The 26,344-nt window shown below is 45.1% G+C and overlaps 1 protein-coding gene across 1 annotated transcript in view; it reads left to right on the top strand.

Moving 5' to 3' along the window:
• Positions 1-22,063, top strand: part of LOC139557060 (cAMP-dependent protein kinase type II-alpha regulatory subunit-like) — a 43,491-nt gene extending 21,428 nt beyond the window's left edge. The window contains exons 2-10 of the mRNA XM_071371384.1: positions 8,200-8,235; positions 8,586-8,722; positions 15,952-16,058; positions 16,879-17,032; positions 18,613-18,714; positions 18,817-18,891; positions 19,017-19,082; positions 20,278-20,416; positions 21,012-22,063. Of these exons, the coding sequence (XP_071227485.1) occupies positions 8,200-8,235; positions 8,586-8,722; positions 15,952-16,058; positions 16,879-17,032; positions 18,613-18,714; positions 18,817-18,891; positions 19,017-19,082; positions 20,278-20,416; positions 21,012-21,136 (941 nt within the window). The 3' untranslated portion in view covers positions 21,137-22,063. The remainder of the gene's footprint in view (positions 1-8,199; positions 8,236-8,585; positions 8,723-15,951; positions 16,059-16,878; positions 17,033-18,612; positions 18,715-18,816; positions 18,892-19,016; positions 19,083-20,277; positions 20,417-21,011) is intronic.
• Positions 22,064-26,344: the final 4,281 nt, after the last annotated feature.

A 26,344-nucleotide genomic window follows, 5' to 3' on the forward strand; every position in this document is an offset into this window, starting at 1 on the left:
GTTTTATGTTTTTGAAATCTCACGGTGTCAACTATGCTGTGCTCTCTGCTTTCTTTTACAGTCTATGGCTCGAGGTAACTGTCCCGACACGGTGATCTGAGCGATCTGATTGGCCAGCGGTAGGCCTGTAGGTGCACTTGATTTGCTCTCTGTGCCTGCCGGGGTAGGCGGAGTTCTACCTTCGGACACGTGAAATGGTTCAAAATGGGAACACTTTCTGCCTTCCCGTCGCTAGGGCTGCTGAATCAAGTGCACCTACCGCCAAATGTTAACGTGTGGCTTTATCGTTGGTTTCTTTACAGAAATGTTTGGCGATCGACTAGGAATGCCTCGGCGATCGACCGGTCCATCGTGATCGACCGGTTGGTGACCACTGGTTAACACGCTTTCAATTGTGAAGTTTAAACACAAGTAGAAAGGCTTTGTTACTGTAAATGGGCACATGTGAGTCAGTGCTGTTCGTCACCACCACCAGGACTAGGTTTGAACATGGCGGTGCGTCGCTGCTCTTTCTCTGCCCACGCAACAAGCTTCCACTTGACTTAGGCTATAGTCTACCAATGTGGAGTTGTTACATCTTTGGCCAAAGTCCTAGCTAGTGCATCTGCCATAAAATTGGCACCCAGACCTCTCTGACATGAAGGGGTTAACAACGCAAGCACTAAACAGGACAGGGCCACTTCCTTTTAAGGACTTTAGTCTGGAGAGGGAGAGTTAGATAGGGGGAGGGAAATGTGGAGTGACGAAGAGCGAGCGTTGGGCATAGTAAAAGAGGCAGATTGACAGGGAGAGAGGGAAAGCCGGAAAAGACACGGGGAGATAATATATATATATATATATATTATCTCATTAATTTCCTTGAGTACAACAGTTGAAGACGAGCTGAAAATTCGGAGTAATCTCTTGTACTTCAGCTTGTAGTGGAAATCCTCTCGCAAAAGAGCAGAAAACCGAACAGCCTGTGTGTGGAATGTGTGTGTAATGTTCTCTGTCACACAGTGGTAACTTGTGGTGGGTGTGGGAAAAGTAGCCAGTCGAGGACATGTTTTCCCAGCATTTGGCCTGCCCTTTTTCCCAGCAATTCCACCGACATACCATACATTTTTCCCCATACTAGCTGACTTTTCTTACTATTGCTGATTTTGCTGGTAGCTACGTTATTGAAGACAAATGTACTCACTATGACTGTGATATGTGGTTGTCCCACCTAGCTAGCAACCTTAAGCTGAATGAACTGTAAGTCGCTCTTAGTCTGATAAATGACCAAAATGTCCAATCATTTTCAACAGTCCTTGCTTAGCATGGCTCGTTGTAGCGTGTACAGGGCCTCTACGATTTGGTAGCAAAACAACAATTTATCACTGGCTTTTGTGTACAAACTCCGCATCCACAGCTGACTCTCACATGACGAGAGGTTTCTGAAGCGGCGTGAAACGCAAAACACGGTGCATATTCACTCGCCGTGATCACTTATCCACGCCTCCTTGCCACACCACCGCCTTGATGTTCAGGGAAAATGGTGGATTAGACTGTGTGTGACTGGATTTACTCAGCCTAGTGACTAGTCTATACAGTGCTGTCAAGTGCTGAGCGGTGCAGTTTGGGGAGGGGCCACATTGACTGGTGACGTCTGTAAATGCAGCACATTATTGATAGCACAGAGGACTGAAGGGGTGAATGAAGCCAACTGCAACGTTCCTTGACCCATCGTCGTCAGGGCTGTTTGGAACACGTATGCGTTAAACACAGAGATGTGTGTAATGTGAGGAAAAACAGCAGGGCTGAAATTGGACAGGACTCGCTGTTAAACAGTGGCAATTGTTACCGAGAGACTATCCTGGCTAAATAAATACAAATGACAGGGCTATAAACGTACAGGGGAACACACACACACACACACACACACACACACACACACACACACACACACACACACACACACACACACACAGCTGTGCCCTCTTGAGAGAGTCAGTGAGTGCATGCATGTGTATAAAAGAGTAACATAGTGAAGTATGAGGTAAGGCTAACCTTGTCTCCTTGCGGCTTGGGCCTCACTGATCACTGGTTAAGAGGTTGTGTCAAAGCAATCCGCTTAGCAGATGTCCAGCATCCGCACAGAGGAGCATTAGCAACAAGCCTGCAGACACAACCATTTCTGCGTCCGAAGTGGCACCCTATTCAATATGGCAGGTTTTTTGGGAGGGAAAATGGGTAACCATTTCAGACTCAGCCAATGGCTCGCCTTCCAGCTGGTCTATTGCCGCTGGGCTGCCGCGTATCTCAGAAGATATCTTAATCCATAGGCTATAGGCTACGTAAGGGATAATTGGCGAGGGGCTGTGCGTTCCCTGGAAAATAGTGCATGATGCGGAAGGTGCGTTCCACGACGCGTTAGCAGAGTGGAACTGACCTTCCACGGAGTTCCGTTGTTTTCCAGAGAACGCATAGAGCCCTGGAGTTGATTATGCCTTTTATACCATGGCTATAAATGAACATATTTCAAATCCAATTTTATTTGTCACATGCGCCGAATTCAACCGGTGTAGACCTTACAGTGAAACGCTTACTTACTATCCCTTAACCAACAATGCAGTTTTAAGAAAAAATAAGTGTTAACGTATTTACTAAATAAACAGTAAAGAATAAATGAAAAAAAATTCATAGAAAAATTACTAATAATTAAAGAGCAACAATAAAATAACAGTAACAAGGCTATATACAGGGGGTACGGGTACAGAGTCAATGTGCGGGGGCACAGGTTAGTCGAGGTAATTGAGGTAATATGTACGTGTAGGTAGGGGTAAAGTGACTGCATGGATAATAAATGAGAGTTGCAGCAGTGTAAAAATGGGTGGGGTCAATGCAAATAGTCCGGGTAGCCATTTAGTTAGCTGTTCAGTCTTATGGCTTGGGGGGTAGAAGCCTTTTGGACCTAGACTTGGCGCTCCGGTACCGCCTGCCGTTCGGTAGCAGAGAGAACAGTCTATGACTAGGGTGGCTGGAGTCTTTGGCCATCTTTAGGACCTTCCTCTGACACTGCCTGGCATAGAGGTCCTGGATGGCAGGAGGCTTGGCCCCAGTGATGTACTGGGCCGTACGCACTACCCTCTGTAGTGCCTTGCGGTCAGAGGCCGAGCAGTTGCCATACCAGGTAGTGACGCAACCAGTCAGGATGCTCTCGATGGTGCAGCTGTAGAACCTTTTGAGGATCTGAGGACCCATGCCAAATCTTTTCAGTCTCCTGAGGGGGAATAGGTGTTGTCGTGTCCTCTTCACAACTGTCTTGGTGTGTATGGACCATGACAGTTCGTTGGTGATGTGGACTCCAAGGAACTTGAAGCTCTCAACCTGCTCATCTACAGCCCCGTCGATGAGAATGGCGGGGTGCTCTGCCCTACTTTTCCTGTAGTCCACGATCATCTCCTTTGTCTTGATCACGTTGAGGGAGAGGTTGTTATCCTGGCACCACACTGCCAGGTCTCTGAGCTCCTCCCTATAGGCTGTCTCATCGTTGTCGGTGATCAGGCCTACCACTGTTGTGTCGTCAGCAAACTTTGCTGCTAGAAATGTATTAATTTGCCAATAGAAATGTGACAACATCCACCGAAGTAGCTAGCAAGTTTACTTACAAAAGCTGCCTTGGTAACCAAACAGACTTGCTAGCGTAGCTAACCAAACCGTCATCCTAGCTTGCTATTATGAAAATCCAATTCACCAATAATGTTTTCAATTTGACTTTTGCTTTCAAAAGCAGCTCAAAAATGGAACATTTAATTATACCGTGCGTTTCTAAGGAAATAATGCACACTTAAAAATGAGGAGTTTAACAGTGCCATGGTATAAATCGTATTAATGTAGTGGTTCCTGTGCTCATTATACACTTCTCCAGGCATTGTGAGATCTGATCATCTGAGCAGTGTGACAGCCTTGACTACAATAGACTCATTTACAGTTGTATACAGCCGTGGCAGTATCTGAGAGCGCGAGAGAGCTCCCAGCCAGTCTAGCCGCCTCCGTTCTCCCCACTGCTTTCATGGCTGGCTTCGCCCCATTGGCAAGGTCGGCCATGTCGGTTTGGAGACACGGATGCCCCTATCCTGCCCTGTCCCCGCGGTGCTCTAACCACAACAGTATGCCAACAGAGCGTGTTCTGACTTAACCTCCCCCCTGTCCCCTCCTAGTCTTGCCCTACAGCCTCACAACATTTCCCTTCTTAATGTCCTTGTGTGTTCCTGATCTGCCCAATAGGTCCCATTGACACTGGTTGCTACTTCACAGTCCTGTCTTTATTAACAGTCGCTCTGTCTGCTCATATAAGATAATGCTCTGTCGTGTCCATGTGGTGCCAAGAGATAAACACTTGGCCAGGCGCTGTGAGATCTTAGAATCTGGTAAGAACGCAACCAGCGAGAACAACCAACCACTAACTGTACCCATGTTTGATGACCACGTCACCCCCCCCTCCCCCCGTTTGCAATGTTCCACTCCACATCAACGAAGCCACGCCCTCTGAGCTTTTGGTTGCCGAGGAGACACATGAGGCGCACCTCTCCCTCCCCGGGCTGCTCTTCATATGACCCAGTGCTTATCAGACCGGCCTTGACTATAACACGGGGGAGGGGGAAGTACGTGAGAGATAAACAGGGAGAGGGGGGAGAGAGAGAGGAAGAAATAGACCAAGAGGGAGAGCGAGAGACTGACAGATAATGAGTGGGAGTGGGGATTGAGAGGTGAGAAAGCAACATTGAGGGAGGGGTGAGGGAAGCCTGCTCAACTAACAGCAGGGCAGTCCGTACACAGCCAGTCTGGTCAATATTCACACTATCCGTTATCACCATTTTGTTTATGCTCTGTACACAAGAGTGGGATGCAACAAACCATTCACACCGACGGTTCTTTGTTTGGAAGCGCTCTCTGACTGCTCCTTCTCCTCTGCTCCTTCTCCTCTGCTCCCTCCTCCCTCACATGGGCAGGCTGAGTAGAGCAGTGCCACGTTGATCATCTTCAGCTCTAGCTGCAATTAGCAGGGCCAGCAGACAGTGATAACGTGTAATAGAATTCAATTTAGACGTCAGCCAGCGCAGCATATGAATTGCAATCGTGATAGAGGGGGAAAATACCGGGTTAGATAGAGGGTTAATCTGGCACTAAGGAAGATGTAGTTTCGGGGGGGGTTGTTATGGCAATGAGGTCTTCCTTGTGTTTTGTTGTCAAGGCAACTTCAGGCACTTGATATCCCCCATACGTGACGACAGGCGAGAGCACTTCACACACTCTCCTTACAAACCCCGCAGCACACGCAAATACACATGTCCTTGCACAATGGCACACTTAGTCTACACTCGTTCCCGTGGTTCCCAGAAATGCACTTTAGTATAATGATTATGACACCCTGAAACAACCATTATGTTAATATAAATCAATACACATAATAAAACGATACCGATTTGAAAAGGCATAAAGTAGCCTAGGACTAGCCTGCTGTTTCACCCTTCCCTCTCACATGATGAATCACTTATTTAACTTTATGCCTGGCCAGCTGATGCCCTTTGTGCCAGATTCTGGCGAAGGCCACCCTGGCCGTGACTTTATCTCACTGAAGTGAAATAGCGTTATTTAATTATAAAATAAAGTAGTTTAGTCATGCATATATTTCCTAAAATCCCATTCTACTCACCATTTTCAGTCAGTGCTCAGGGTTTGGTAAGATGAGCTGATCGCTGATCAGTTTGGCCTTTCGGATCATAATGAATGGGATTTTTGTTTTAAATGGGCCTGCACTGTTGGCGCTCGTAGCATAACAATTTCACTGTACCATGCATGTGACTACTGAACTAATCGAATCTACATGGACAAGAGGGGACCTGATCCTAGATCAGCACTCCTACTCTGAGACACTTGAAACATACGGTCCCAGATGTGTGACTGACTGACCTGAAGACGGACAGATCTAGGGCAACGGCAAGAATTAAGGTCCTACTCCAGTCTCCTTATTTATCACCTGATTTACTTATTGGCAATTCCATGGTAGCAGAGTGACGCTGACTCTGATTTTCCACTTAAAAGTGTATACTTTACAACCCAATGATTTGTATAGTTAAACAAACCATACAGCTCTATGCACAAGGACGACTTTAAAAATGTCCACTGAAAATTTTATAAAAACACATTTGCTTGAAGAACAGTGCGCATGCAACGTTTGGTAACAGAATGACCGCACAAACCGTAATTCTGTTACCAAACTTTGCGTCTGCACTGTTCTTCAAGCAAATGTGTGTTTGTAAACTTTTCAGTGGAAATTGTATGGTTTGCAAAGTTAAACAATCATTGTTTTTTTTGTTTGACATGCATTTTAAAGTGGAAAAACCTGAGTCTCAGCATCGCTCTGTTACCGTTGAATTGCCCTTAAGAAAAGCACATCTCAGTAGGTGTTCCAGGTATCCTCATGGGCAGGGTAGGAAATGAACTAGCCACTGTGGCAGGTAGAAAGAAGAGAAAAATTGCACCAAAAAATCACTAAAGGATGAGAGTGCTTTGTAATGTGTCTAAAACAAGAAATGTATTGCTAGTAAGAAGTAGTAATGTGGTATATTGCTCAATTTCATTTTTGTGACCTGAATATGTCAAACGAAATCATTTAGATACAATAGTAAAAACAGAAACAGTTCTTCAAATGAACATCAAGACACGACAAAGTACCTACCCTGCCACAAAATGCTGAGCGATACGGCTAGGCTATGTATTATTATAGTTCAGGGCTCTACGCTTTTATGAGCACAATTGAAGTATTTGGGAGTTTTTAATGAGGAATGAAATGTTTTTTTGGGGAGTGGTCCATGCTCAATCAATCTCAATGTACCCTCAACTATTTGAGTCATTAGGTGAGACGACAATGTTTAGATGCCCATTTAAGGGGTGGGCCGTTACCACGGTAACAGGGCATTCTGTGTCTGTCAGAGGATAATCCCAGCAGACAGTTGCAGAAAACACAAACTAATATTGGAAAAACAACCTGGCGTGTGAACAGAACGATGTAACTAGCCAAGAAACACGAGGACATAGTCACACTTAAGTAGCCTTTTATTAAATGTTCCCAAATGCTCTGTGATCACTCGCCGACGTGGCTGGTGAAATATATTCTTACCCAACAATGTCTCAATCTACCCAAATTTGGGTGGCGGGTGTTAACCCTGGGGGTTGGACCTTTCCTCTTTTGTTCTCTATTGCTCTATTGTTCCCACAAGCAAGGGGGAGGCCGTACAAATTTATAGCACCAATTGCAAAAATGAAATTGTAGGACGTAATGTCATACGAAATGGGTGACGGGACCACTTTTGGCTCGGGGGCACCACTTTCAAAACCACTGGCTGAAATGATCTGGAAGTTGAAGAGTGCAACTGTAAGTGTGTGTACTTTACTGTATTTATACTTGGGACATTGCTTTTCACAAAATAGCTGGAGGACGTCTTTAAGCTGTAGACCATGGGCCCTAGGAAATAAACTATGAAGTGTGTCCCAATGAGGAAGGGGGAAGGTGAGGGGTTTGAAATGTGTGCCTCTACATCGGGCCTGCGTTCACATGGCCCAGTTAATGGTTGCTGACAGCTTGGTAATAGAGTGTGAAGGGAGACAGAGGATGGGAACCCTGGGCTGTGATATTGACACTGTCCTGTCGTTTGCCCCCTCACGGACCCCACGGTACACACACTCGCATCACAGGCCTCTATCTCTCTCTCTATAGGAGCTTTCCTCCATTCACTCATTAAACATTCATATTCACAACCGGAGTACACGGGATACGTATTCATGATCAACACTGGCCTTCCAGGCAATCCATGTTCCGCTGTCTGTCCGACCCTACTGTCACAGCCCTAAGAGTCTGCGTCTAAGACACCCACGCAACAGGCTGTGCGTTGGGAATTTGGGAAATGTGTGGGTTTGGTGGTGTGCTTTCTTCTTTTGTGTGATTTTTCTATTTGGTCTGGCTTTATAGCAGTGTAGAGTGTGAATACGTAAATGTATGCGTGTCGGGTCTCCTTTCATGTGTTTGAGTTGTTTCTCTCTGCCGGGTTCGAGAGCGCTCCTCTAGCACTTATGTCAGCGGTCGGAACCACAGGCTCTACAGTTGCAGCGGCGTGTGAACTGTGAACAGGAGAGCATGCTCACTGCTAACTCTCCCTCTCTCTTTCCCTCCAGCCCCTCCCCCCAGCAGATACAACCGCAGAGTGTCAGGTGAGTTCTGTTTGACGTCACTGCTCCCTAATGTAATCTGCAGCGGTGACGTTTTGCATGTTAAGTAGGTGTAGCTAGAGATCTTTGCTCTGGTGTAATCTTACCGGCCCTTTAAATGCCTCCTTGGTGTTGACACTAAGTTACTACTGGCTGTCTTAGTGTATCACTATATGCTGATAACTTCTCAGGGTGTGTCACACTGGTATTAGTTCCCCGAAGTGTGCTTTACAATGTGTTCCCTCGTGGTGACTAGCACAGTGAGGAATGCCTTACTATGACTCTTTAGGTGTTTGTTTCCCCCCCCCCCCCCCCCCACAGTTTGTGTTACAATCTAAGTGTTCCCCCACTAGTGTGCGCGGAGGCCTTTAACCCAGATGATGATGACGAGGTGGAGGAGCCGAGGGTGGTGCATCCCAAAACAGACGAGCAGCGCTGCCGGCTGCAGGACGCCTGCAAAGATATTCTACTGTTCAAGACCCTGGAACAGGTATGAAGACGAGACAGATGCGCCGTAACCACAGTGACAGGAAACCCCTTCACTTTATTAGAGTTTATGATGAGCCACACAGTCTCATGCGCTTCTGTTCTAATAGGTTGTAGTTCACATCCGCACATTCACAGCCTAATAGAACACTCATTCAATTCTAAAGCATTGAAATGAATCGTTCAGTCTTTTGGGATAAATGGTTACTGCTATTTAGTTAGTTTATTTCCTGGTACACTCGGTAACGCACAGTAATACACAAGCTGCCAGACGGGCACAACTCGCACCTTCTGTCAATAACCCCCGAGAAGTGGAATCAATTAGCATAATAAATCATCGGCATCAAAATCCGTCAGTTTAAGCTAGAGATGGTATCTTTTTTTGTTGTTGCACGATGTCGCACCTGCGGTGAAAGGTGGCAGAGCTAGAGCGGTGTTTGTCAGAAATGAGACATCCCGAAAATCGAGCTTCTCACGCCTGTAGAGTCCAAACGGTTTGGCCCCTCTGTGGAAAGATGAGACTCTCCGTTTTTCACTACGCCCCGCCCCCCACCAGAAGCGTCACTCTATGGAAAGGCGAGTCTCTCACAAACGCATAAATGTCGGTTGTTTTGCTCTAGGACCCCTCAAGTCTGAAGGTAGCTAGGTACCAGTTAAAATGTGCTATGGATGTATAGATGGAGATAGTTTGGTGCCTAAAGTGGTTAAATACATCAAAAAGAAAAAAAGATATAGGACAGACATTTCAGAAAATATTACGTCAAATCACAAATCTACCGTAGCTTTGATTGGACTGATCATGTCAACATCATACTTTCAAAGTCTTAGCTAGCTAGACAAGCAGTCATCATGAATCACGTCGACAATCTACTGGCAAACCCTTTCCAATCCTTCTCGTATGAAGAGAAAATATAGATCAAACGTATCGGTGCTCATCGGCCATTGGTCATAAGCGTTACACAACAAGTCGCAAATCGCAAATTCAACAATGAGTAGTTTGGAAGGAATCGGTGGAAAAATGCAAGTGTCGCAAAGCAATCACTGTTTTGCTTCCCCTGCTTGCTATTCAGTGGACAGGGTGTGTGGTCCATGTCTGGGTTTAAGGATTTAAAACGTCTGTCTGATAGGGCCTCTTTTCCAAGCTTTAAAATGATAAACATTCACACGCAACACAATGAGCTGGAATTCAATGGCCATGCTGTCAATCCAGCATGACTTCGTCCAGAGAATGCCAGACTTTGACTAAGTTTGATGACAGTTTGCCCACAAGACGGACCGCCACGCCACCTTCCTGTTCAAGTGAGCACAGCACAACAAAGTCCAAAAATATGTCTAGTATGCTACTACATACAGTAAATGATGTAATATGCCAGGGATCTATGTATACTGTAGCTAAGAAAGTAATACTAAGTGTATGTTGGGTAGTAAGCTGTTAGAAGCCCATGTGTCTTACCCTTAGATACACTGTTCTGACCTGGTGGTGCACATGTAGCCTATAGCCTGATTTTAGAGAAATGTCATTGAATATTGTAAGAGTTTTCATTGTCTGTTTTCATGCCCCCATTATTTCAAATCAAATATTATTTGTCACATGCACCATAATACAACAGGTGTAGACCTTACAGTGAAATGCTTACTTACAAGCCCTGAACCTTCAATACAGTTTTAAGAAAATACCACAAAAAAAGTAAGAGATAAGAATAAATAATTAAAGAGCAGCAGTACATAACAATAGCGGGGCTATATACAGGGGGTATCGGTACAGAGTCACTGTGCGGGGGCATCGGTGTCGACGTAATTGAGGTAATTTGTACATGTAGGTAGAGTTATATAAGTGACTATGCATAGATAATAACAGAGAGTAGCAGCAGCATAGAAGGGGGGGGGGACAATGCAAATAGTCTAGGTTGCCATTTGATTAGGTGTTCAGGAGTCTTATTACTTGGGGGTAGAAGCTGTTTAGAAGCCTCTTGGACCTATACTTGGCGCTCCGGTATCACTTGCCGTGCAGTAGCAGAGAGAAAACTCTATGACTAGGGTGGCTGGAGTCTTTGGCAATTTTTAGGGCCTTCCACTGACACTGCGTTGTATAAAGGTCCTGGATTGCAGGAAGCTTGACCCCGGTGATGTACTGGGCCATACGCACTACCCTTCTGTTGTCATCAGCAAACTTAATGATGGTGTTGGAGTCGTGCCTGACCGTGCAGTCATGAGTGAACAGGGAGTACAGGAGGGGACTGAGTACGCACCCCTGAGGGGCCCCTGTGTTGAGGATCAGCGAGGCAGTTGTGTTGTTGCCTACCCTCACCACCTGGGGGCGGCCCGTCAGGAAGTCCAGGATTCAGTCGCAGAGGGAGGTGTTTAGTCCCAGGGTCCTTAGCTTAGTGATGAGCTTTGAGGGCACTATGGTGTTGAACGCTGAGCTGTAGTCAATGAATAACATTCTCACATAGGTGTTCCTTTTGTCCAGGTGGGAAAGAGCAGTGTGTAGTGCAATAGAGATTGCATCATCTGTGGATTTGTTGGTGCAGTATGCAAATTGGAGTGTGTCTAGGGTTTTTGGGATAATGTGAGCCATGACCAGCCTTTCAAAGTATTTCATGGCTACAGATGTGAGTGCTACGGGTCGGTAGTCATTTAGGCAGGTTACCTTAGTGTTCTTGGACACAGGGACTATGGTGGTCTGCTTGAAACATGTTGGTATTATTGATTCAGACAGGGAGAGGTGGAAAATGTCAGTGAAGACACTTGCCAGTGCTCAGAGTACACATCGTGGTAATCCGTCTGGCCCTTCGGCCTTGTGAATGTTGACCTGTTTGAAGGTCTTACTCACATCGGCTGCGGAGAGCGTGAGTCGTCTGGAACTTCTGATGCTCTCATGCATGTTTCAGTGTTACTTGCCTCAAAGCAAGCATAGAAGTTATTTAGCTTGTCCGGTAGGCTTGTGTCACTGGGCAGCTCTCGGCTGTGCTTCCCTTTTATAGTCTGCAATGGTTTTTTGCAAGCCCTGCCACATCCGACGAGCATCGGGGCCGGTGTTGTACAATTCGATCTTAGTCCTGTATTGATGTTTTGCCTGTGATGGTTCGTCGGAGGGCATAGTGGGATTTCTTATCTTCCTGGTTAGAGTCCTGTTCCTTGAATGCGGCAGCTCTACCCTTTGGCTCATTGCGGATGTTGCCTGTAATCCATGGCTTCTGGTTAGGGTATGTACGTATAGTCACTGTTGGGACCACGTCCTCGATGCACTTATTGATAAAGCCAGTTACTGATGTGGTGTACTCCTCAATGCCATCGGAAGAATACCGGAACATATTCCAGTCTGTAGTTTTTAGCGCCTGCTTCATCTGACCACTTTTTTATTGACCGTGTCACTGGTGTTTCCATTTTTTTTTCTTGCAAGCAGGAATCGGGAGGATAGAGTTAGGGTCAGATTTGCCAAATGGAGGGAGAGCTTTGTTTGCGTCTGTGTGTGGAGTAAAGGTGGTCTAGAATTATTTTCTTCCTCTCTGGTTGCACATTTAGCATGCTGATAGAAATTAGGTTAAACTGATTTTAAGTTTATCCTACGGTTTTGACATGGTGTACAGGGAGAATAATGTAAGAACGGCCCATTTTAGAATTCTGTCGCTGTCCATTTCAAAAGTGCTGAACAAATAGGAATGTCGAGTACGTCTGTCTTAGCTCACTCATAAAAATTATCATCATCGAAATTACGGCTTGCCTCTTATCCGCTCATCAGTCCCTTATGCCGTAGTTTGTACATCTCAATTGTTACACTGCATTACACAAAAAGTATGTGGACAACTGTTCGTCGAACATCTCATTCCAAAATCATGGGCATTAATATGGGGTTTGTCCCCCCCTTTGCTGCTATAACAGCCTCCACTTTTCTGGTAAGGCTTTCCACTAGATGTTGGAACATTGCTGTGGGGCTTCCATTCAGCCACAAGCATTAGTGAGGTCGTGCACTGATTTTGGGCGATTAGGCATGGCTCGCATTCAGTGTTCCAATTCATCCCGAAGGTGTTCGATGGGGTTGAGGTTAGGGCTCTGTGCAATCCAGTCAAGTTCTTCCACACCGATCTCAACAAACCATTTGCGTATGGACCTCGCTTTGTGCACGCGGGCATTGTCATGCTGAAACAGGAAAGGGCCTTCCCCAAACTGTTCCCACAAAGTTGGAAGTATATAATCATCTAGAATTTCATTGTGTGCTGTAGCGTTAAGATTTCCCTTCACTGGAACTAAGGGGCTTGAAAAACAGCCACAGACCATTATTCCTTCTACCAAACTTTACAGTTAGCACTATGCGTTCGGGCAGGTAGCGTTCTCCTGGCATCCGCCAAACCCAGATTCGTCCGTCGGACTGCCAGGTGGTGAAGCGTGATTAATCACTCCAGAGAATGCGTTTCCACTGCTCTAGAATCCAATGGTGGCAAGCTTTACTCTGCTCCTGCCCGACGCTTGGCATTGCGCATGGTGATCTAAGGCTTGTGTTACGCTCCTCGGCCATGGAAGCCCATTACATGAAACTCCCAACAAACCGTTATTGAGCTGAAGTTGCTTCCAGATGCAGTTTGAAATTCGGTAGTGAGTGTTGCAACCGAGGACAGATGATTTTTATGCACTACATGCTTCAACACTCAGCGGTCCCGTTCTGGGAGCTTGTTTGCCTACCACTTCGCGGCTGAGCCGTTGTTGCTCCTAGACGTTTACACTTCACAAAACCAGCACTTACAGTTGACCGGGGCTGCTCTAGTAAGGCAGAAGTTTGACAAAGTGACTTGTTGGAAAGGTGGCATCCTATGACGGTGCCACGTTGAGTCACTGAGCTCTTCAGTAACGCCATTCTACTGCCAATGTTTGTCTATGGAGGTCGCATGGCTGTGTGCTCGATTTTACCAGGTGTGGCTGAAATAGCCGAATCCACTAATTTTGAAGGGGTGTCCACATACTTTTTTATACTCTGTACGTTACAGCCTTATTCTAAAGTCGATGAAATAGTTTTTTCATCATCAATCTCTCATCCTCATCAATCTACACACAATACCCATAATAAAAAAGCAAATTTCTTAAAAATGTAAAACTGAAATATCACATATACAGACCCTTTACTCAGTACTTTGTTGAAGCACCTTTGGCACCTGTATTCGGGGAGTTTCTGCCATTCTTCTCTGCAGATCCTCTCAAGCCCTGTCAAACCCTCCCCTAACCTGGATGATGCTGGGCCAATTGTGCCCCGCCCTATGGGACTCTCAATCACGGCCGGTTGTGATACAGCCCTGGATCGAACACGGGTCTGTAGTGGCGCCACTCGGGAAGCCCAAATATTTATTTTTCAACAAAAAGTTCAGTAATGGACCCATGTAATTCCAGTTGATATTGCGAGGGTTGTTTTGTTTGCGCAATGCTCTGTCTGCGCGTCGGTATATTGTCTATAAGTGAATCCTCGTGATTGTATTTTCCTTACGTTTTAGACCACATAGGCCTAATAATATACTTAAAATGTTAGGCTGAGTCTCTCGCTCTCAATTTTCAAATCAATTAAGTAGACTTTATTGACATGGCAAGTTAAATTACTTACATTGTCAAAGTATACATATAACAAAAAATTGTGCGACCAACAGCAATAAGGCATCAATAGTAGTAGTGGAAATGTGATTAGCATTAACAGCAACCAGAACAACAATATTAAAGAGAATAACAATACATTAAAGCAATAGTAGTAAACCCGTCTCAACATGACTGAGAAGCCACATGACAGGATATGAAAGCCAAAACAAAACCAAAATGGGGAATATTACATTGCACTTTTCACTGGCTGTCCCTCAGGTTGTGGCAGGAGGACACATATTTGGCTGCCAAAACTGCACATTTTAGGCTTTTCACCCAATAAATATATTTTTCTTCACGTTTTTCTACTTTAAAATTCTTTGTAATGATAGTTTTGGGAAATAAGTATTGTCTTAGGTCTGAGTATTTATCACAATGTAATAGAAAATCCAACTCTGTCTCAACCGCTCCCCTGGAGCAGAGTGAGCACAGCATGTCCTCTCTGGGCAGCCAGGTTTGCCTGTGACGACCGGTCTCTATAGACAGACTGTGCTCACTGAGTCTGTACCTAGTCAGTGTTTTCCTCAGTGTTCTGTCTGTCACGGTGGTCAGACAGTCTGACACCATGTACTGTCTGTTTAGAGACAAATAGCATTGAAGTTTATTTAGATTTTTTGTTGTCTTTCCAATAGGTGATATATTTTTATTTTTGCTTTGTGATGATTTGGTTGGGACATATTTTGTGTTTTCTTTCTTTATGTGTGGTGACCTTAAAGAAGAGTCAAGTTAAGGCCTCAACGTCTTGCTACATCTGCCGTCTTGCTACATCTTTCTGTCGGTGTCCATTTTGAAAAGTGCTGAAGGAATAGGCCTACCTTGTCGTAGCTCATTTGCTTGCACTTTCTTATATTTAGCTCTAAGTGTTAATGATCTAAAAACAAACATTGTGATTTTACTGAACATAAATGTAATGGTTGTGTATGGTTCAAAAGTCACGTCGGCATTCGTTATTATTGAAGGAGAATGTGGTTCTTATCAAGTTACACGAATCCATAAGGAGTCAGTAGAAACCATTTTTATTTCGGCATGTCAGCCGTATCAGCTATGGTTTTTAGAAAGGCAGTAGATGAGGCTGAATGAGCTGTTTCGCTGCCAGACGAAGCCCAGCTGATCAGATGTAGCGGTGGTAAGGATTCCCTCCACGGGTGCTGAAGGGAAGCACTGCTGTCGGAACATCTTTTATCTAGGCCCTAATAGTTTTTGGGCACCGTTTGTCACCATTATAGTGCAATTAATGTGTTGTGTTGTCTAGTGGCTTTGCTGGCATGCCTTTTTTGTTTTAAAAAAATTGGTTGAGTTTGCCCCTCCAAGATTTTCATGCTAAAATTGCCTCTGAATAAGGCCAAATTCTGTTTCATCAAATCTTTTTTTAAATATATTTGTTTGATACCTAAAGGGGGCCTACAACTCCAAGTCAAATAGCTAAATGATCCTTGGTATGACAGTCTTAAAACAATTCCATATGTTAGCTTAGTAGAACTCACAAATGCGAGTGAAATGCACTTTGGAACCCTGACCTCCTGCCAATCTACCCGCCAAAATCTACCTGGATTTGGCAGGTGGCGGGTGTTAATCACCCCCTCCTGCCTGCCTGGCCTTCCCCTCTCCCCCTCACAGGAGCAGTTCTCAGAAGTCCTGGACGCCATGTTTGAACTGCGCGTCCAGCCCCAGGAGCATGTCATCGACCAGGGAGACGACGGAGACAACTTCTACGTTATCGAGAGGTGTGTGTAGTTACTTAGGAATCGTAACAATCAAGGCATTCACTAGAAAGCAGCATTCATAACAAACACACCCCCACTCATCTTCCAACAGGCCCCCTTGGGCATGATCCTCTAGTTGTTTTGTCTGCCGTGCGTCCTGGGTCTAGGCTCTATGTTTGTGTCCCAAATGGCACCCTTTTTCCTATATGGTGCACTTTCTTTTGACCAGAGCCATATGGCCTTGGTGAAAAGAAGTGGGCTCCATCGGTAATAGGCTGTGTCCCAAATGGCACCCTGTGAGTGGGCTTATTCTCTCCGCACCTTAAGCTCCCTCCTCAGTCATGCTAGTGCCTCAGCCTGGGAGGCTTAGGTCTAGATGCACGTCATAAGCATGTTAAACCAATTCCCTCCCTACGCTCTGCCTTGCAAAGCATCATGGGAAACCCTTTGGTCACCTACATGGCCAAGTAATCATCATACTAATCCCCCCCCCCCCCCCCCCAAAACAAAGTTAATGCTCCACCGGCAACCACAAAGTAAATTCCCAGAACTGAACTCGTAGTACTCTTGGTCCCCCACCCCCTCCCCCCTGGTTGGTCAATCCCAAGAGTGGTGCGTAATGGTCTTAAAACAACATGAAGCTCCAAGCTACAGATGAGAGATTTAGATCAGTGATCAACTTTATTGTAGATGTATAGTCTGCATGGTTTCCAAATATCTCATGTGTTTGAGTTTTCTACTATTATTAGACCGTTCTTAATTTATCTTTTGTCTCTCTCTACTCTCTCGCCCCTGTTTTCTTTCGCTTTCTTTCTCTCGTTCTTTCTCTCCTTTCTTTCAGAGGAATCTATGACATAGTGGTACTGATTGATGGCGTAGGGACGTGTGTGGGGCAGTATGACAACAAAGGCAGCTTCGGGGAATTGGCACTGATGTACAACACCCCCCGCGCTGCCACTATCATCGCCACCCAGGAGGGGGCGCTCTGGGGCCTGGTGAGAGAGACACACCCACACTGCCCTGACCCTTGACCTCTAGTTCACACTGCTGTGCTCTACCACAGCACCTCCCTGTGGACACCAGGGAGAATAGCACAGTGGCCATATATTAGAGATACATTATGTTTTGAGAAAAATAGTGGGGAGTTTTTAGACACCATTGCGAAATTCAAGTTGACAGTTCAAGGAGTTGACATTTCAAGGAGTTGGTCTTATGGGTGCACTCTGTCATAGGCCTCCCCCCTTGCTTGCGAGAACAGTAAGGGACATGAGGAAAGGCCCATTCCCCTACTTGTACCATGTCCTGAGAACTCCTGCACCAGCTACTGAAATGCACCTTTTGTTAAAGGCCCAGTGCATTCAAACACGTGATATACCTGTGTTTTTATATTTCCACACTGCGGTTGGAATAATACTGTGAAATTGTGAAAATTATGATAAGGCCCTTTTAGTGTAAGAGCTGTTTGAAAAGACTGCCTTTAATTTCAGCCTCTTTTAGTGGGGTGATTTCGGCCTACATCACCAGGCTGTAAATAAGTTAATAGACCAATAAGAAAGAGCTCCAAACCTCTCGGCCAATAACAGCTAGTTTTAGTTTTCCCCTCCACACTCAGACAACTCCCAGACCACTCCCAAACAGTCCTAAAATTGCCCTTTGCAAAGAAGCAATTTTAGTTTATTTTTGTCTATTTTAATTGAAAACAATCACAGTAAGGTACTTAATTGTTACCCAGAAATGATTTGCTATTGAGAAAAAAAAGGAGAAAAAACGTTTTAAAGACAGCTGCATTGGACTTTGAAGTGAATCAGGTCAAATCAAATGTTATTGGTCACATACACATGGTTAGCAGATGTTATTGGTCACATACACATGGTTAGCAGATGTTATTGGTCACATACACATGGTTAGCAGATGTTATTGCGAGTGTAGCAAAATGCTTGTGCTTCTAGTTCCGACAGTGCAGCAATATCTAACAAGTAATACCTAACAATTCCACAATAACTACCTAATACACACAAGTCTAAGTAAAGGAATGGAATAAGAATGTATAAATATATGGATGAGCAATGTCAGAGCGGCATAGGCTAACATGCAATACATAGTACAGAATACAGTATACACATATGAGATGAGTAATGCGAGAAATGTAAACATTGTTAAAGTGGCATTATTAAAGTGACTAGTGTTCCATTTATTAAAATGGCCAATGATTTCAAGTCTTTGAAAAGTGAAACATTAGGTGCTAGGGAGGCTGGAGTGGGTCTTTAATGTGTAGTCGATACGTCTTAGATTTTGTGCTTTTGAGATTCTTTGAGCTTTAAGACTCATGTAAATGAAAAGCGCGATAAAAGTTGAATTCATGATTTAATGTTTATTATTAGATCATGATTGTAAATGTTCTAGAAGATTAGTAGATAGATGTTATAGGATATGACGGCAGATCTATGCATAACTTTCCCCCACTAGAAATGTATAACATAAGAAGGAAATAGCTGGTCTGTGTGTAGCCTGTGTCGGTGTGATTGAGTGTTATCCTGCCTGTTTTTGTGACCGATGCTGTCTGTGACACTACCAGGACCGGGCCACGTTCCGTAGGCTCATTGTAAAGAACAATGCCAAGAAGAGGAGGCTGTACGAGCAATTTGTGGAGTCTGTGCCTCTACTGAAGTCTCTGGAGGTGAGAGGGGAAGATGGACAGTGATACACGTAGCACTGAAATGGCCACCTTGCCTTTGCTTTTCCTTATCAAACCTCTCTCCCGCTCTTTTACCTCTCTTAGTTATCCGAGAGGATGAAAATTGTGGATGTATTAGGAATGAAGACGTTTTCCGATGGAGAGCGCATCATCATGCAGGTAGGACGTTCTCCGTTGTTAAGGTACTGACGGTTGTCTTGGCGTTACTGTCAAAGCTGGCTGGTAATGATGACCGCGAAGAGTTGTAAATGTGACGGTCCCTGTTGGTTTGTGTTGCGGTGTAGGGGGACAGCGCAGATTGTTTCTACATCGTGGAGACCGGCGAAGTGAAGATTATGATGAAGAGCAAAGTAAGTCTACTTCCTCCTTTTCTCATCCTCTCGTTTCTGTCTGTGCCTCATCACCAGAATGTCAACAACAACAAAAATAGCTTTGTTTTATGTTCAAGTCACCCTGTTTTTTCTTTTCTCTCTCTCCTTTTTTCTCATATGTACTACATAACAAACCTGCGCCCAAAGACAAAGATGGTATGACTAATCATTTGAATTGTAATATGAATTATAATACAAGTTGAGCACAGCGATCCTTTTGGAAAAAATATCAAACAATTGTGATTCGGATCTGAATATTTGTCATTCATAATCCACAAAAATGTTTGAATTCTATTTTCGCAAGCTAAGTAGCTATGGTTCCTAACGTTAACTAGCGCTAGTTGGCTGTACCTGCGCCAAAACTCCTTCTCATCATAATAACTTCTCCATCTGATCACTTCTTAGTAAATGGTGAGCCAACCATTTTGTTTCCAGCACTTTTATATAAGACCGAACGGTGCAAGACAGAACATTTCCAGATCCTGTCTACCTTCTGCTATGAGTTTTTTAAACATTTTTTTTAATGAACATTTAGTTTTCATAACGCATTGCTTGTGTGCTGCTTGTAGTGTCTGCATGTCCGTTATTGTGTATTAATTGGCGTTGTATGTATTAGCTGCTGCAGTCAAATTTCCCCTTTCGGGATCAATAAAGTAATTGTTCTCAATAGTGAGTTTTCTCATGGCTTGTCAGGACTTGTGTTCAAATACTATTTAGGGTATTTCAATTACTTTCAAAATGTCTTAGAAAAGAAGTCTTGATTTTCTACAAGTAGCTGAATATTGGAATGTATTTCAAAGTACACTTGGAATGTATTGGCATGTATTTGAGAATACAAATATTTAAATACACCATGCATTCAGCTATCTATAGGAAGTTATTTGTAGCTGATTTGGCCACATTATTTGAAAATACTCAAATACACAGAAAATAAGTATTTCAATTTAAAATATTTGAAGCCAGGTCTGACTCTGTCCCTCTGCAGCAGACATGGCCTATAGCCTAGTGAACAACACGTTTGGGCTTCCTTGGTGCTCGTGCTCTATGCTAAAACGTAATTTTGTGAATATCGGCAACCAACGATTCGAATCCGCTACATATTATTCAAATCAGAGTACACAAATAGAATCCTCTTTTCTGTGCCCCCCCCCCCCCCACCTCCTCTCTCCCCCAGACAAAGGCGAACCAGGAGGATAATGTGGAGGTTGAGATCACCCGCTGTAGCAGGGGTCAGTACTTTGGGGAGCTGGCCCTGGTCACCAACAAGCCCCGCGCTGCATCAGTGTACGCTGTGGGAGAGGTCAAGTGCTTGGGTAAGGCCCCTCCTTACATTTACAGATATTTGTGTGTGTGTGTGTGTTTATTTTGACACAGACACACACACATGGGTGGGTGTCCATCTGCGTGACAGAGAGAGAGATTTTCTGTTTGTTTTGTCTCCCTGAATCCCCCCCCCCCCCAAACACATAGCTACACAGCTGTTTCCCTTAGAGGTACTCGTGATCATGTTCAGCTCTCTTATGAATTCAAGTGTTTGTATATCTCACAATTCTCCAGGCGTATGGTTAGGGTATCAACATTGTCATGTGAATTAAATAGCAATATCTGCACACTTTAGCATGCTCCACTATAGTTTTATTGCAGTGTTTTGACTGGAAGGTCTGGAGTGTTTAAGCATTGCAAAGAACGTTCGGAAATGAACTATACAGGAGGGTACGCTACAACAGGGTGATATTCATTAGTGCACACCGTAGTGAAGCGTTTTGCAACGGAACATGAAAACAAGTTCAGGATGTCCCTCCCCATTTCGGGCTGTTTGCTTCCGTTTTGGTTCTTAGATTGACACCTGGGTCATATTCACTATCTGTTGTGCAGCTGTGTGAGTGATGCTGTCTCTGTGTTTTTCAGTAATAGACATTCAGGCGTTTGAGCGTCTGCTGGGTTCCTGTAAGGAGATCATGAAGAGGAACATCACCCACTACGAGGAGCAGCTGGTAGCTCTGTTTGGCTCCAGCATGGACCTGAGAGACTGACCACCCTTCTCTGTGCCTTACACAAGCAAATTTACATGAATGAAAAGACACACACACATTCAGACACACCCACTTACATAGTATAAGTACACCCTGACACACAGATTTTCTAGCTCAACACTCCTTTATAAGCGCACTAATAGGTGTACACACACTTTCTACTCACCCCGAAATATCACACACCCTCTTACAGTTGCTTGAACCTGCTTCAGCCTCTTTGTTTGAATTGAAAAAGCAATGTCCCTGCTGATACAACCCTGCCACCGCCACAGCACAGCAAGGACATACTACACACACGCACTCAGACACGAAGGCTTGTCCTTTCTCTCTCACAGATGCACACACACACACACACACACACACACACACACACACACACACACACACACACACACACACACACACACACACACACACACCAACAAACCTCCGCCAAGGACCCATGCACACACATAGGCACCACCCACACTTTCAAATACAGACACCTGGTGAAAAAGAAAATATATTTAAAAAGAGAGCAAAATAAAAAGTCAAAAAATGCACACAAAAAAAATGTAAAGGTTTAAAGAGAAGTTTTAGAATCATTTTATGAAGATAAACTGAAGGTTTGATAAAATATGATTTAAATAAAAAAGTGTTTCTTTGGGGTTGAGTCCTTTCTGAAAGCTCTCCTACTGTTGTTGATTGATTCAGTTAGTGCCGGTGATTACCACAGAGGACCCTACGTTTCAGGGCTATTGTTATCATTAATCCACACATGTTGTATTGATTAATGTATTATTATATATTCATTATTTTGTTTTACTTTGACCAATTCAGATAAAGCACCATCTCCGACAATGTCCAACAAAAATATAGTGCTTATTTCTCCTTGATCATTCTGAATGAGTTGTCCTGGATAAGAATAAAGCAAACATTTTTATTATATTGCTGTGTCAGTGTGTTGGTTGTATTGGGGAAGATGGGTGAAAATATACATTTATTACATGTTATGGTTTCCAGATTATGGAAGAGCCGTTGTTTGATATGGGGGGAGGGGGGTCACCCCTATTTAATCCCCTGGGCCAATTGTGCGCGGCATGGGACTCTCAATCGCAGCCAGATGTGATGCAGCCTGGATCGAGCCAGGGACTGCAGTGACACCACTTGCACTGAGATGCAGCGCCTTAGACCGCTGCGCTACTCGGGAGGCCACATGGAAACGAGCTCACAGCCAAAGATTTTCTAATGTATTTCCCGACAGAGTGCATGACATGGTTAAATCCTGATCGCAGACCAGTGAAAGTGACTGAACCATAGACAGATTAGTTTGATCAAAGAAAACCAAAACCGATCCAGGAACGGCGCGTCTCTCGATACCACTTTCAGCAGGAGACGCGTGAAACCCTGAAAATGTAGGTATTAGTTGTGGCATTAGGCTATAGGAGCATACATTCTTTCACAATTGCTTTGCACTTTAACCCAATACAAACGTTGGCAGTTAGGTCTTGGATATTTGGAAATATGTTGAAAGAAAGGTTCCTGGATGAGTGCTTGAGGTCGTGGCGTCATTTAGAATAGTTTGTGTTTCAGTGCACTTTAAGAAACAGACTACCGAACCAGCACGATTTATGTTGCCTTTGATTGCGTTCACAGAGATGGCCTCACAATTATTTATTGCATTCTGTACTGTAAACACAATGCATTTAGGACAAAAACGGTTACATTGTGTCAAGGCGAGGTCACATTTTTTTTTTTTAATCTGCCCTTATTTGGTAGTGTGAGTGATGGGTGGCAGTTTGTACCTACTGTGTATTGTAACGCCTATCCTGTAATTTTTCATTATTAACTGGGTGGTTCGAGCCGGAATGCTTATTGGCTGACAGCCGTGGTATAATTAAGCAATAAGGCCCGAGGAGTTGTGGTATATGGCTAATATACCACGGCTAAGGGCTGTTCTTATGCACAACGCATCGTGGAGTGCCTGGATACAGCCCTTAGCCGTGGTATATTGGCCATATACCACAAACCCCCGAGGTGCCTTATTGCTATTATGAAGTGGTTACAAACATAATTACATTTACATTACATTTAAGTCATTTAGCAGACGCTCTTATCCAGAGCGACTTACAAATTAGTGCATTCACCTTATGATATCCAGTGGAACAACCACTTTACAATAGTGCATCTAACTCTTTTAAGGGGGGGGGTTAGAAGGATTACTTTATCCTATCCTAGGTATTCCTTAAAGAGGTGGGGTGTCTCCGGAAGGTGGTGATTGACTCCGCTGACCTGGCGTCGTGAGGGAGTTTGTTCCACCATTGGGGTGCCAGAGCAGCGAACAGTTTTGACTGGGCTGAGCAGGAACTGTACTTCCTCAGAGGTAGGGAGGCGAGCAGGCCAGAGGTGGATGAACGCAGTGCCCTTGTTTGGGTGTAGGGCCTGATCAGAGCCTGAAGGTACGGAGGTGCCGTTCCCCTCATAGCTCCGTAGGCAAGCACCATGGTCTTGTAGCGGATGCGAGCTTCAACTGGAAGCCAGTGGAGAGAGCGGAGGAGCGGGGTGACGTGAGAGAACTTGGGAAGGTTGAACACCAGACGGGCTGCGGCGTTCTGGATGAGTTGTAGGGGTTTAATGGCACAGGCAGGGAGCCCAGCCAACAGCGAGTTGCAGTAATCCAGACGGGAGATGACAAGTGCCTGGATTAGGACCTGCGCCGCTTCCTGTGTGAGGCAGGGTCGTACTCTGCGAATGTTGTAGAGCATGAACCTACAGGAACGGGTCACCGCCTTGATGTTAGTTGAGAACGACAGGGTGTTGTCCAGGATCACGCCAAGGTTCTTAGCACTCTGGGAGGGGGACACAATGGAGTTGTCAACCGTGATGGCGAGATCATGGAACGGGCAGTCCTTCCCCGGGAGGAAGAGCAGCTCCGTCTTGCCAAGGTTCAGCTTGAGGTGGTGATCCGTCATCCACACTGATATGTCTGCCAGACATGCAGAGATGCGATTCGCCACCTGGTTATCAGAAGGGGGAAAGGAGAAGATTAATTGTGTGTCGTCTGCATAGCAATGATAGGAGAGACCATGTGAGGATATGACAGAGCCAAGTGACTTGGTGTATAGTGTGGGGTTTTATAAAGGTTTTTTGACATGCTTAACTAACTATAAGCTAGTAGGGCTTCTTATGCATTAAAGTTTGAATTACTGACTCATGTGAACCTGCATTTTCCATTAGTCCCTACTCTTACCAGTGCTCTGTCTAACCATGAGGCCACAGCCTGAAATTGCAACAAATGTATCTGAGCATAAGATATGAACAAGCAGTCTGAAATGTGTGTGTGTTAGAAAGGGCGCTATGGGCGCTGTACTGTGTGACCGAGACAGGGGACTGCTGACTGTGGTGTACAATAGACAATAACAGATAAACTATACACACGAAGAACATCTGTGAGGTTCTGAGTTATGCACTATAACCCAATACTATAACAAACGTAATTAGCAACTGTATTACATGTGATTGAATACTATAACAAACGTAATTAGCAACTGTATTAAATGTGATTGGATATTGACAAACTGTTGGCCTGGGAGCCTGGGTGTCTGTGTGTGTGTGTGCTGGAAGTAACAGTTAGCCAGATAAGAGTGCTGGGAAGCTGTGGTTAGCCTTGAGCGAGAACAGTGGCCATTGTATACAGGTGTGAATAGCTCAGACAATATTACAGAGCTGTCTGACCTCAGTCTTTGGGGTGAAGGAGCGTAATCTACACAGCAACAGCGTCGGGACATCACATGCGCTAAGGGGCCAGGACTGGCTTAAGGCGCCAACATCAACGATAGGCTGGGTGAGTCTAAACCACGCCCAGTCTCTACTCTGACAGGCCGGCTCGGAAATGGGAACTAACTCTGTCATGAGTATAATATACTATCTTTGTCAGGAACAAATCAGTTCTCTGTCTTATCCTGCGTGATGAAACATTGAACCCGTATATACGGAAATTGTATTTGCCATTTATTAACTTTTGAATTAAATAATTATTTTAACCAAGTTCAGGTGTCATATTGTTCCTATCTCAGTTGAACTTACGCAGCCTTAACAATAGCGAGAATAGGAGAGGGCCTAGAACAGAGCCCTGGGGGACACCAGTGGTGAGAGCACGTGGTGCGGAGACAGATTCTCGCCACGCCACCTGGTAGGAGCGACCTGTCAGGTAGGACGCAATCCAAGCGTGGGCCGCGCCGGAGATGCCCAACTCGGAGAGGGTGGAGAGGAGGATCTGATGGTTCACAGTATCAAAGGCAGCCGATAGGTCTAGAAGGATGAGAGCAGAGGAGAGAGAGTTAGCTTTAGCAGTGCGGAGCGCCTCCGTGACACAGAGAAGAGCAGTCTCAGTTGAATGACTAGTCTTGAAACCTGACTGATTTGGATCAAGAAGGTCATTCTGAGAGAGATAGCAGGAGAGCTGGCCAAGGACGGCACGTTCAAGAGTTTTGGAGAGAAAAGAAAGAAGGGATACTGGTCTGTAGTTGTTGACATCGGAGGGATCGAGTGTAGGTTTTTTCAGAAGGGGTGCAACTCTCGCTCTCTTGAAGACGGAAGGGACGTAGCCAGCGGTCAAGGATGAGTTGATGAGCGAGGTGAGGTAAGGGAGAAGGTCTCCGGAAATGGTCTGGAGAAGAGAGGAGGGGATAGGGTCAAGCGGGCAGGTTGTTGGGCGGCCGGCCGTCACAAGACGCGAGATTTCATCTGGAGAGAGAGGGGAGAAAGAGGTCAAAGCACAGGGTAGGGCAGTGTGAGCAGAACCAGCGGTGTCGTTTGACTTAGCAAACGAGGATCGGATGTCGTCGACCTTCTTTTCAAAATGGTTGACGAAGTCATCAGCAGAGAGGGAGGAGGGGGGAGGAGGGGGAGGAGGATTCAGGAGGGAGGAGAAGGTGGCAAAGAGCTTCCTAGGGTTAGAGGCAGATGCTTGGAATTTAGAGTGGTAGAAATTGGCTTTAGCAGCAGAGACAGAAGAGGAGAATGTAGAGAGGAGGGAGTGAAAGGATGCCAGGTCCGCAGGGAGGCGAGTTTTCCTCCATTTCCGCTCGGCTGCCCGGAGCCCTGTTCTGTGAGCTCGCAATGAGTCGTTGAGCCACGGAGCAGGAGGGGAGGACCGAGCCGGCCTGGAGGATAGGGGACATAGAGAGTCAAAGGATGCAGAAAGGGAGGAGAGGTGGGTTGAGGAGG

This window comes from Salvelinus alpinus, chromosome 28, assembly GCF_045679555.1.
Source record: "Salvelinus alpinus chromosome 28, SLU_Salpinus.1, whole genome shotgun sequence".
NCBI lineage: Eukaryota > Metazoa > Chordata > Actinopteri > Salmoniformes > Salmonidae > Salvelinus > Salvelinus alpinus.